Raw genomic sequence first — 13,627 nt, forward strand, 5'->3', positions numbered from 1 at the left:
CTAAGTGAAATTTCCACACACGTAATGTTGAATCCACCCATACTACTGAAGAGGATACACCATTACGAACTCATCGATACGAAACACTATACTGTTACTACTCTGCACCTCGGAATACCTGCTCAATACGCCTTTCCCTACTTTACCCCATGCTAATCCATTGCGAGAAGCAGGCCCTGTCGTACTGAACGCAGCGTCCGGTGTCATTCATGACCCTTGCATTTCACGTGCACACGTCATAGCTCTTCCTGTCACCAGGGTGAACTCCAAAATAGCAAGAGACACGCAGAGCGTTGGCATGTAGCTTTTTAAATGCCACGTTGATTAATGGCAACACACGCAACAGGCCCCACCAGGGCAAACCTGTGGCACAATCGATAAGCTACCTCCGTGGATGGCACAACCAGTGCTTAGGCCCATGGATGTGCATTCAAGTTACATGCCCTGGGTATATGTCTTACCTCTAGACAAGGGGTTTATAGCTAAATCAAATCAGCCAATCACGTACACATCAATCACTCGTATGTATATGAAAAGCACAGCGCTTTGGCACTGAATGGCAGTGTCAAAAGCGCTCACAGTCCTAAGGCTAGCGCCTAGGTCAGCGGAAAAAAAGGGGAAGGAGAAAAGCAAAAACTCAAAGGAAAGCCCCCTAGAAAGGGGCATCGCCAACTTAAGCGTCCAACGTGATGCTCCGTGATGTTCAATCCTTTGGGATCACAAGTTTCTAAAATGTACCTAGATTACACTTTGCGTAGACAAAACTATAAACTGACTGACAAAGTTGCATTGTAAGAGTCCTCCTGATGTAGTCACTTCAGATGGGGCGGCTGCAATGTAAGGTTAGCAGCTGAGTAAGGCTCTGGTGTACCTGGAGGGTGTGTAGACAGCTTGGGTTGCTATTGTTGTGTGGTCTGAGATTCAACAAGACAGTTCAAGGAGCATTTTAGGCAGAGAGATTTTGCATTTCCTCCCTGGGGCCCCCTCCAAGGAATACATGCAATGCAGCTTGCCTTTCATGGAGGTGTTATGATTGAGACGAGTTTGACTTATGTCAGGATTGCTAAACGAACATTACACATGGATTGCAACGTCTGGTGGAACTCTTGTGTGGTGGGTTGTGTGCTGGGTTGGATGTGGAATCGGCTAAAGCTGTGGAGGTTTGAACTTTAAACTTGGTTGGAAGGCGAAGGTGGGAGTGAGGGTGGCTCGCTCTTTCTCTGTGAATAAACTGTTTTTTTTACCTGAAACATGGGCTCGTCCACCTAACCACAATAATAATGGAGTTCATTTCTCAAAGTTTACATAGGGGCACATTATCAAGACCGGCGATAAAATTATCACCGCTTTAGCGGCAGAAAACTGCAGCTAAAACGGCGATAATGGGCTTGATAATATGCTCTATGGAATTCCAATTGAAGCCCATGTTAGACGTCCTTCACATCTAACATGGGCTTCAATTGGAATTCCATAGAGCATATTATCAAGCTCATTATCGCCGCTTTAGTGGCAGTTTTCTGCCGCCAAAGGGGCAATAATTTTATCGCCTGTCTTGATAATATGCCCCTTAGTTCTTTTTTTTTAAGTCAATTTAAATGCTAGAACTGATGAGGAAGAGAGCGTGTGCTTTGAACATGAAGTATTCCGCATTTTAGAGCTGACTTTTGTCACTGTTCTGCGCCCTACCAGGCCCTAATATGACTGACCATTTGGAACTGGTGTCTGGAGAGCTCCACGGATCCATCTCCGTCAGATGCAGCTTTCCAGAGTCACGGAACAAGAAGATGTACTGGTGCAAGATGAGGAGAACAGGGGCCTGCCGCATACTAGCAGACACGGAAGGCTACGTGGAGGAGAGACATGTGGGGAGACTCCTTGTTACCCCTGAAGGTACCGCAGGCGGGGTCAAGATCCTAACCAGCCGGCTCACCCCAGAAGATGCCGGGTGGTATCGGTGTGGGACAGGCACCTTCAGGAGTGGTGGAAGATGGAAAGATGTGCAAGTGGTTGTTCCCACAGGTAAGATGTAGCCTGGGACTTACAGCAGCAAATGACACAGGCATGGGCATTTTCTTTTTTCTTTTTTAATATTGTTTTTTATTTTTATAAGTTTTTGTTTATACATACATACATTTGTCTTTCGGGTTCGCCGCCTTTGGGCTAACTTGGTATAAAAACTAGTATAGAATACCTTTTTGTTCGGGTCGCCCATTGCTGGCTATATTCTTATGAAGAAATAGGTCTTAAGGTAGGAATTGACAGGACAGATTGGAATAAGTCAAGGAGGAGGATAGGACAGAGGCACAACTGCATATGCCCTCTTGGGTTGGCCGTCGTTTTGTTCTAGTTCAGAGCTGTTTGCTATGGTGGCTCGTACGGGACTAGCGCTTTGTCCAGAACTTCCCATTGACCACTGGATGTCGCCTTCCATGGGGAGTGTTGCATCGCCAGGTTATCTGCTCCCCTGAGGTGGATAACCCAGTTGAGCCAGCTCTTGTAGGATGTTTTTGAGGTGTCTTTCCAGTTTGTTAGCACCAGTTTGACCGCTGCTGTCAGAAGTAGGTCCAATAGTTCTCTCTCTCCCTCTGTGGGGAGGTCTGTTCGAATGAAAGCCGTGGTGAGTGAGACAAAGTTCTTTGTAATCTTGCACTTAAAGACATTGTCGATGAAGTCAAACACCCTGTCCCAAAAGATCTTGAGTGTTGGGCATTGGAAGACCAGGTGCTCCAGCTCCCCCTTCCCCATGCTGCAGTTCCAGCAGAGTGGGCTATCCCTGAGGCCTAGTGTGTGTAGACAGCTGGGGTCCAGAATGTTTTGTGTAGCAGCCATAGTTTGGTTTGGGCTAGGACTGGGGTGATTTTATTTCGGGTGGCTGAGGCCCAAATCCTTTCCCACTCCTGTTCGTTTAGCAGGGGTTGTATACGTTTATCCCAGCATCCCTTTGTTTTATTGTTGAGTTTAGACTTGAGGGATCGTAGTGTTTTGTATAGTTTTGATTCTTGGTGGCCTAATTTATTTATGTTTCCAACGTATTGGAAGATCGAGGGCGCGGTGTCTGCTATTTTTGATTTTGTTATGGCTGTCTTTATCTTTAGAAAACTGTACAGATCTAGGTCTTCTATTTAGTGGGATGTCTTCAGTTCAGAGAATGTGATTGGTGTTGCTTTTTTTTCGAGTTGGTGTGGGTGTGAGATGCCCTTTCCTTTCCATGTGTCAAATCTGAGGGTTTTCCCCTTGTATTTGATATTGTTATTCATCCATAATGCTTCTGATTTTATAGCACTTTTAAAACTTGACAAAAAAATGGAGGTCAGTATCAAAGGCATGGGCATTTTACGGAAGCTAAAATCCTGGATGAAACTTACGCTCCAGCTTTAGATACTGGAATTCCGCCAGGATCAAGCATTTGCAATGCAATAGGTCTTGCATTTGCAGGAGTTTAAGATAGTGTCATTGTAAATAACAATGCCTTTTATTTATCTGTTTTGATAATTAACATATAAATAAAAGGTATTGTCAGTGGCTCAAACTCTTGTAAATGCGAGACCTATTTCATTTCAAAGAAGCGGCTGCAGGGGCGTAACACAGACCCCCGCAGCACCCGCGGTGCGGGGGGGCCCCAAGCTCCAGGGGGTCCCCTCAGCACAGCACTCTTGTCGGAGAGCTCTTGATTGAGCCCGGAGGGGGCCCCTTCCCGTTCCTTGCAGGGAGGCCCCCCTCAATTTTCGTTACGACAGTGAGCGGCCGCCATTGTCCCAGGCTGCATGAAAAGTGAAAGTGCGCATGGCGCGCTGAATGTTGCAGGAACCAACCACAACACTAATGCCAAAACTGACCCTCTCTTTAAATCTACAATTAATCAAGCACATTATATTCAATAAAAGCAGTCACTGTTTAATCAGGATAGCTTGAATCCAGTGGCAAAGTGAGCAAGGGACCCACGTCTGGGCATACCCTGCCAACTTAGGGCAAACAAAGCGAACCCTAGGAGATAATGGACGGAGTGCTGAAACTTTTCAGACACTCACCCCCAGTCACAGATCCGGGTTGAATCCATCATTGTTCTTTAGCTCATTTCGCCATCCCAGTTCAGACACAACTATATGCAAATCAGTCTTGGCCCTGTGCCTCATGGAAACAGTCCAGCCCGAACTGCCAGTCTGGGTCCTCCCTGGACCAGAAACAAGCATCCTTGGACCGGTTTCGGGTTAACACCCACCCCTCATCAGCCAGGCTAGCTTGACTCCAGTGGCAAAGTGAACAAGGGACCCACATCTGGGCATACCATGCCAACGTAGGGCGAACAAAGCAAACCCAAGGAGATGATGGGCAGAGAGCACGGCGCACTGAATGTTGCAGGAAGGCATGTTGAGCCAAGAAAACAAATAATGCTTACATTCCGTGTAACAACAGAAGCAAAAGGGCCAGTCCTCATGGGAGGTTACAAATGAAGACAAGGCGGTACTAAGGAGGACTAACAAGCCTAATATTGAATCAGAAGTCAGCATTTACCAAGGACAATGACACAAGCCAATTAAAAACATGGGTGGAGAGTGGGCAGAGCTTCAAGTCCATACCTGAATACAGCATGCCTCGCAGAGCAGCGCATGCGCTGCCCAGGCTTTACCTAAAAAGGAAGATTTTTTTCCCATTTTCATTTGTAGAATTTTTCCCAGTGGTAGAAACTTTTCACGGTGTTTCTTTACATCAAAGAGAATTCTTCAAATGCATTGATTCATCTGACCTTGCTTTACACAGAGCAAAAATATTTGTGTTATTTATAATGTACAAATTCCACCTTTTAAATATTCTAACTTCTCATTATATATCACCTTCCAGTGCTCTCCGTAAAAGTCCTATTTTTTTTTAAAACTTGTTTTATTTTGACTAACGTTCACATCTCTGTGGAGGAGACTGTCTTTGTCTTTACTGTTGTGAAGGGGTGTGGCTAGAGAATGGAGGAGTTGAGCCCGTGTTTCTTCTCCCTCTGAGATATCACATCAGATTTTCTAGATCTCTCCTTTTTGTTCCTCTTTCCCACCAAAAACCTGCCCCGTATGATCGGTGTTGCCATCATCTTCCTCTTGTTGCAAGCCCCCTCTCGTGTGCTTCTCCACTTCCAAACTCTTCCGCCCCCATGCTCAGTGTTCCTTCCATGTCATGTGCATGTACTACACTCCCAGTGGTGTGCTCCCTCCTCCCTCCATGTGGTTCCTCCTCCCACTCCTCTATTGCACCAATCTGTGATCCTTTTTTTCATAGTATTTAATTTTTAAAAAAATTGTGGAAAGGCCAGACAACACATTGGTGCCTGCATCTCCCCCTTAAAAAAGTACTTAAACCTACTTCTATCTATTTTTTACTAACCTGACATTTTTGGGTAAATCGAACACATTTCATTTTGTAGCTGCGTGCATGCATAATGACACATGCGGATTTGCGTCATCATGCACATGGAGGGCTCGGAAATGACGTCACTGCGGCATCACTGCTCTTTAGGTTTTGCCTGAAGAGTGCGTGTACTGTGCTTGTGAAATCTATTTTTTGAAATATAAATCTTAAAAGGGGCTGCCATCCCACCCCCATGCTTTCCTGGCTTTTCATTGGTTCCTGTGCTTGCCACTTAGTTTTCATCCATTTCTATTGGCTGTAGCATATGTTCCTGCATTTACCAATGCTTTTTCCTCAAATGCTTCTCTTATCAGTTTCCAATAGCTAAAATACGTTTAACATCCACTGTTGTGGACCTATATTTTCATGAAGAGTTTCCTCTTTCTGCTTGCGAGATACTTTAAATTAAAATTAGCAGATTTATATAGCCCAATTCATCACCCAGAGAGATCAAGTGATTTGCCAATAATCGCAGGATGTTGCACCGCTGAGACTTCAATTGGGATCCCATGCTCCCAAGTCAGCAGCTCTGGCCACTGCTCAACATCCTCTCCTTGCTCGTGATGCTTGTCAGGGAGCTGTTTCCTTCGTCCCATGGTGATTGAATGATGCATTCTTCGTGGATCTCCCCCATCTGTTCTCCATTTTAAGGTGTTGAACGGGTGCAGTTACACAGTAACACAGAGAAAACACAATAAAAAGACTCCACACCAGTTTAGAAAAATAGATTATGATGTTATAAATAAAACAAGATCAAAATGATAAAAATCCAATAAGTAGAAGTTTAGATATGAATTTTTAAAGAATAAAAGTTGGAAATGGCACAAACGGGAGTGGGGGTGGTTAGGAGGGTTTGAGAAGTCACGGACTGCGGGAGGGGGTGGGGGACACAGGGAAGAAAATAGTGTTGGAGTAAAGGGGCCAATAGCCAGGGGAGGATACAAATGGGACTAACGGGACTAACAAGCCTAAAACTAATCAGAAGGCAGCATTTAGGATCTAAGCCAATCAAAAAGATGGGCAGAGAGTGGGCGGAGCTTCCACAAAGTTGCCTGGCTATAGTGTATACTGCTTGGCTCGCAAAGCGAGCAGCGCATGCCTCGCAGAGCGAGCAACACATGCACTGCAATGCTAGGCGAGACCTAAAAAGCATTTGCATCTATGTTTTCTAAACATGAATAGCACCTGTGAATCCTAATAATTATTTTACTCACTATACGAACACCCTATATTTTATGAAGCCCTTCACAACTAGCTCATTCATACCCCTTGCACCCTTTGCAGAATTACAGCTATAAAAATCATACCTCTGAACCCTAAAACCTAAAACAACACACATGCGCATGCACACACCCACACACACACACATACATACATAAATATCGAGAAATTGGATTATTAGTTAGGGTGGATGGTAGTCCACCACAAGTAACAATGACACTATTCTCTTTAGGTCCAGTAAATGTTTTAGGAATTTAAACCTCCACTCAACCCCTGGTAGCTATGGAGCCGAAAGGGTTAACCTAAGAAAATGTGTAAAGCATTAAGCAATACCAAAACACATAAAAAATACCACACCAATTAATGAAAATAGAGACTATTTTGATGATCCAAAGGACACCAAAATGACAAAAATCAGAAAACAGAAGGTATTATTTTTTTTACATTTTGAATGAAAATAGCACCTAAAATCACAAAGTGCCAATAATATGCTACTGGTTGGACTAGCCCGGGGCAAGGGTATGGTCTAATGGCGACCATGATGGAGCGCGGGTCAGATACACAAGTTGGATTGGTGCTGGTCGAAAACTTTCCTTCACACTTAGAACCTTTCCAAGCAGGTGTCCTCAGCGGGGCGAGGACGAAGGCTTATTCCAAAAACGGGCTCCGCGATGAAGGGTTGACGGAGGTTGATGTTTCAGTGGCGGTGTTGATGATGACGGGAAAGGCTCAGAGCGTAAAACATTAGCAATGTTGTGGGTGCCCCAGGTTGGAGCCTGGACACCCACTGTAAATAAACTGCCAGCTCCCACTGGCACCCAATTTAGGTGCTGGGTGAGGAGCCGGCAAGGGCAGAGAGGGCCTTGACATGTTGTGAGTGTCCCAGGTGAGCATCGGGGCTTCCACAAAAATTTTAAAAAAACAAAAAAGGCAGGAGCCATTCCTTTATTATTCACTGCTCGAGCGAGGAGCTCCCCATAATCTTGCGCAAGGACTTTTTTTAAATGATCTTTCTTGTTCCTGATGGTGCTACTAGAAGGGGCTAGGGACCACCAACCATTGTTTTAATGTTGGTGAGGGCTACGGGGAGTGCAGCTGCACCCCTGCAACATTTAAAGAAACTCAGTCACTCTCTTGTGTCATTGAGTCCATTCCCTCCAGAAGAGCTCACCTTATTTGTTTTTTTTAAGCCCTGCGAGCTGGGCTGTATGCTCTTCAGCAGGAGTGCAGGGGCCCCTTGGAGGTGGTTCTATGACGCCACCTTGTGGTCTGAAATATGTTAAGAAACAGACTCAAAGACATTTTATAACAATCACTTTTAATAAACATTGCAATATGTAAATGTATAAAGTATTCATTTGATTATTGTTGGTGGTTTTTTGACAAATACAATAGGCCTGCTCTATATATGGTGTAGTGCTGACCCCTTGATAAGGCCTATAGGTCCGCTTTTTATATTTTGATGTTCTGACCACTCAACAAAGTCAGTCGATCTGCCTTACTTTGAATGACACCCTTTGGGCTGTTGCATCGGGCAGTCAGTCGGTGGCTCTGTGGGGTAGACCGCCTGCGGGGGATTTGACGCAGGTCTCGGGAGTTAAGAAATGTGTCAAACTCAGGGGTGCGCTTTCATCTTCAAACCATAGAGGCTGTGGCTGGAAGTGGAGTGGTGTTTGTGATTAATTTAGTTGGAACTTATGCAGAAAGAGAATGTCATTGATGGGGTCGGAGTCATTCAGAGAAGCACTACTGAAAATTTCTCCTCAAACTTATTCATAACATAATGCGTGTTGGTTAGGATGTGTCATGAGAACAGAGCAATCTGTGGAAATATAGGGGCAGATTTACAAGCCCATTGCGCCACTTTTGCGTCACTTTTAACATGGGAAAAGTGACACAAAAGTGGCGCACGGGGCTTGTAAATCTGCCCCACAGTCTTCTGTTTGTACTTTATTCGTTTTTCTTACCTCTATAGTATCGCAGTAAATCCGTTTGAGTGTCGCTTCTCATCCTCAAGCTTATGTCAGCGATGGCACCAGGTCTCTTTTTTAGGTCTCCAAAGCAACCATACCTGAAAGAATTACAGAAAGGTGCTTGCTATCTGTCAACTCACCCACATTTAGAGGGTGACACCTATGTTTAATGTTCATTCTCCATTCACGTAGTGGGATTACCCTCATAAACACCTGCATTTACCTGTATTTTTTATCGAAGAGCTTGACAGGTATGTTACTGATGTTTTTATTTTATTTGAGTTGGTCGTAAAAGTTAGCTTCTGAACGAGGGCCTTACAGGAGTCATAGTACCGATCCAGCATAGTGACTTCTATAAATGAACATTTCCTGTAACAGTTGCCCACATTTGTTACTCCTAGAGCTGCCTCTGTTGAAGGGACAACAATGAATTGCTTGAAACCTGAAAAGCTCTCCTGCCTTCTCCCCCTTCCAGTGCGTGGTCGATGGACTTTAAGAGACGTCATGTGAGCAGCCGGCTCTAGCTGTGCACGTGCTCTCAGTGACCTGTGGGGCAGTGTCGTGCGTCACTTGAGAGCTGTCACTCAGATCCGGAGTGTGGGTTTTGTCTTTCATTTGACATTTTGTACAAATCGGCTGCAAAATGTCCAGTCTCCTTAATAAAGATATTACTCCCTTTTGGTTAAGAATGTGGGAGCGTTTTAATTTGCTAAGCAATGTTTAACGACAGGCGCTTTGGTAAGTCTGATAACCAAATATTAGAACGTTGAGAAATGTGTTGAAAAATTACCAAACCTACAGATTTCGAGCACAAAAACGAGATCATCTATCCTGAACCTCTTCCGAAAATGATTTTCCCTGTATGTATTGATAGGGCGTCTAGAGCAGTGTACATGAGGCTGGATCCCCAGCAGAGAAGCTCTGCTTCTGAGCGCTTTACTAAATAGAGATGGGAAAAGCGTGATCAATTCCAACTTGTGGTGTAAAAAGTCAGTGAACTTGCTGCGAAAAGGGGAGCTTGGGGCATATTATCAAGAAACGGCGTTAAAATTATCGCTGCTTTAGCGGCAGGAAACTGCCGCTAAAGCGGAAATAATGGGCTTGATAATACGCCCTTGTGAATTCCCACAGAAGCCCATGTTTCAGGGCATATTATCGAGCCTGTTATCGCCACTAAATCGGTGCAAATGTTAACGCCGTGCTTGATAATATGCCCCCGTTGAATCCTAAATTTCAAGACAATCGGTGTGTACTCAACGAAAGCAAGCAAACGCGACGAGTGGGGGTAATGTGGGCATGGGTGGAGGGCAGTCGGATCGGAGCGGTGGAGATGCCAGTGTCAGAGCGAGTATTATATTCTAAAAAGACATTCATGGGATCCTTAATGTGTAGAACAACAAGTCACAAGATCCGAAGATCACACTCACTTTGAATATAAGCAAGTACATGGGGTACTTTAATTATCTATTTCTTCATCAGTGTCAACAACAGCGTCAGTCCTTGGGAGTCAAATGACAGCGACATCTCCATTTCCACGTCCAATCAGCATGGAGGAGAAACGCTCTCCATACTATGGAACTAGCATTGGAACTACTGACATGGGAGCTACGCGAGGTGGGGTCCTTCGTACAGCTGCTGCACTCTCTCTGTTTTATATCAGTGCCTGTAATGGAAATCTCTTTGTGCCTCATTTTCCATGCCTTTTAGTATTTTTAAATGTAGTTGCATTCGGAATCAAGCATTGGCTGCCATCTTGGAGTGTTTTTTCTTAAACATTTTGAAATACCATTTGAAGGTGGCCGCCATGCATGCGCACAAGATCAAGTCAGATTGCCTGTGCCAAGCGATCAGTTTCTATAAGAAGAGAGATGTATGTGAAATTCTAAGGTGGTGAAAGTGGATAAAGATAATTGGTCTGGAAGTTGACTACTCTGTAAAAAGTGGGAAAGAGATATTGTAAGAGATTGAGTCGGAAGTTCTTGCAGAAGTACAGTTTGCTAATTACCAACATGTTAATGAGATGTTTGGCTGCCTGTCTGGATCAGAAGAAGGGGGTAAAGAACATTCAGCAGAATGCTAGAATCGAATGGCACACCAGGGTCTCAGCTGAGGGGGGGGAAAGGTGGAAGCCTGGCTGAGGAGGCAACTGAATGAGGATGTATGACGTAACAACGCGTGCTGTTACATCGCGTGCTGTTACATCGTGGCCGTTACAACGACTGCGATGTTACCACACTATCCCATTACAACGCAAGTCTTTACATCGACTTGCGCTAGATGGCGTGCTAACATTAGAAAAGTGTAATTTACTATTCCAACTCCAGTCCACTTAACAGTAGGGAAGGTGTTGGGATAGTAAACTACACTATTTTTAATGTTAGCACGCCATCTAGCGCAAGTCGATGTAAAGACTTGCGTTGTAATGGCATAGCGTGGTTACATCGCGTTCGTTGTAACGATCGCGATGTAACCGCATCGCGGTGTAATAACCGCGTTGTAAAGGTTGTTCCCCACTGAATGAACAGCAGTATGAGTGAAAGGTGCTAACAATGCCACGGCGGCCAGCTACTGCAAAGATGGCAATGTAGTGTCCGCATGAAATGCTGTGATTGGTTCGAGGAGGATTAGGAATGTAGAGACTTTATGTTTGTAAGCCTGGGGGATAAAGATTGATACGAGTGTGAGAACAGCTCCTTGGGAAAAGAGTGTACAAAAGATCGGCTATAAAGGATTAGGTGAGCTGTGGCAGACCTGAGACCATCTGGCAATTAAGTGGCTTTAAAGAAGTGGAGCCGGCATACACTGTGGTGATCGGACAGAAAGAGAAGTTGTCTTGCGTGTGGAATTCATGTTATTTGCTTTTGCATAATTGTGTGCAATGTGAGTGAAATTGTCGTAGTAGACCTCAGCAAGGCCTGCCGGTGCTAGGGGTTCGCCCTTCTATGCGCACAAGTCCTCAGACCAATAAGTAGAGATTGGCACGGACACCGGAATATCAAGAGAACAGTTTATTAAACCTCATGAGTGGAACTACATCTATACAAAACCCTCAGACAGTGTATGAGGCAGCACAAGGAGTAGGACAACTGTGAGTCTTTTATACCCACACACGAGCTCAAAAGAAGGCGGTGCAAGTACACATAGGAAGAGTTACGCACATAGATGGTCATACAGAAAATGCTCAGTCAAGTAGGAGGAGCAATGAGTTGCTGACATCAGTTAGAGCAGCCTGAGAGTCACAGACTAGGGCAGGTGCATGGGCAGCTATAGATTTCTTCTGAGCATGTGCAGTGTTGCAGGAGCGAACTATAGACAGTCCTCTAGCAAAGTTCAAGGGAAGGCAACAGCGAAGACGGGAGGAGCACATGGCGAGCACATGCTCAGTAAAGATGGCTGCCAATAACAAAATGGCTTCAGCTCATGCTAACAGCAATCTCTGCCTAATTCCCACAAAATTACACAAAATTCCGTGCAATTATGCAAATGCAAACCCGTCATTCAGCTTTGTATTTAAGTGCGAATTTTGACACAAGGACATGTTCTGATGTAAAATAATAGCGCAAAAACACAAGTGGCATGACCCACAGCAGGTCACGTTCAAGCAGTTCAGGTTATTATTGTGCGCTTGCAGTAAAAGTTGCAGTGAACAACAAGAAATTACGCAAAGTGACGTAAAGGCGTCATTTAAGGAATTTCGCATTATAAGTGTATCAAGTAATTCCTAAAATTACACAAATTATGCAGCCATAATATTAATTTTACCCGGACCTCAATCCTTGAGTAGTGGCATGGCTATAGTGGATATGGTACTTTGTAGGTAGGTGTCAGGCAGGATGGAGTGGGTTAATATTTGTAAGAGTCAGGTAGGCCCTACTTTCTGTATATTGAACTTCAATATAAAGAAAATATGTGTGAGGGATGGGAAAGCTGAGCTTGCCACATTTGATAGGAATAGGGGTCTACAGAAGAAAAGGAGGTAGGCGCCAGTGCCTTCGGTGCCCAATAATCCAGAGCGCAATTCTCGAAACTCCATTTTGTTTCGTGTGATAGCCACTGGGGCTGGTACCAAAGGGAGGATGTGTGTCTTGGAAGTAAGATGCTTCAGTAGAGCCAAGAACTGTCATGAGTGCGTTAAGGGTGTCTTACGATCAAGGTGCCCAGTAGTCCTTCTGTTGAAATGGAGTTGCAGCTGACCCCTGAAGGAGCAGATGAAGTAAGGCTGCTTTGCAGTTGAAGGGCAGCTAGACGAAACCAGGGGCAGTGGAGGTTGTGACGGAAATGTGACCCGAAAAGGGAAGTAAAAGAGTCTGTTAGATGGATTGACAATCAATCAGTCACTTGTAGAGCGTACCACTCACCCGTGAGGGTCTCAAGGCGCTGTGGGGAGGGGGGGCCGCTACTTCTTGAAGAGCCAGGTCTTGAGGAGTTTTCTGAAGGTCAGCAGGTCTGGGGTTGACAGAACAGGATCAATTTAAGGCTCGAATGGACAGGGATTGAGTCGTGTGTTCTTTCGTCTCGGAGGCCATGGTAGTTGGTACTGGAGGTCTCAGGGTTGAGGGTGCGGGAAGTGGAGGGATGGTCAGTATTGAAACGGACTGTGCCAGAGACGCAGAACTGAAAATCACCTCCACAGGTTTGCCCAGAGATAGGCGGAGAGCAGACGAGTGTTGGTTGGGATGTGCTGTGGGGAAAGAGCAATCTGTGAAATACAGTAATCTCTTGGTGCTTCGTTGGTCTTTCTCACCTCCACAGGGTCGAGCATCATGGTCCCTGCGAGTAATCTCCCTTTGAGCTTTGCTTCGGCTCCACAAGATTATGTCAGCGGTGGCAACCGGTCTCCTCTTGTCGAGGTCTCTAAAGGATCCATATATGAAGGAATTACACAAAGTTAGTCCTTTGTTGATTTTTAAAAAATTATTTTTTAAAGATAGTTTCCTAATGAAGGTCTGACAGAAGTAAGAGTGAAAATGTACTATAGTTACTTATTTCTATGGATGTAGGTTTCTGGAAGGCTGCCCCTATGAAGAGAGTGCTCATACATT

General features: G+C 44.8%; 1 protein-coding gene across 1 annotated transcript in view; it reads left to right on the forward strand.

The window, feature by feature from the left end:
- Positions 1 to 13,627, forward strand: part of LOC146869117 (uncharacterized) — a 145,348-nt gene that overhangs the window by 36,252 nt on the left and 95,469 nt on the right. Inside the window, exons 4-6 of the mRNA XM_085632233.1 lie at positions 1,690 to 2,019; positions 10,065 to 10,199; positions 13,338 to 13,472. Of these exons, the coding sequence (XP_085488359.1) occupies positions 1,690 to 2,019; positions 10,065 to 10,199; positions 13,338 to 13,472 (600 nt within the window). The remainder of the gene's footprint in view (positions 1 to 1,689; positions 2,020 to 10,064; positions 10,200 to 13,337; positions 13,473 to 13,627) is intronic.

The sequence above is a fragment of the Triturus cristatus genome, chromosome 1_1, assembly GCF_964204655.1.
Source record: "Triturus cristatus chromosome 1_1, aTriCri1.1, whole genome shotgun sequence".
Taxonomy (NCBI): Eukaryota; Metazoa; Chordata; class Amphibia; order Caudata; family Salamandridae; genus Triturus; species Triturus cristatus.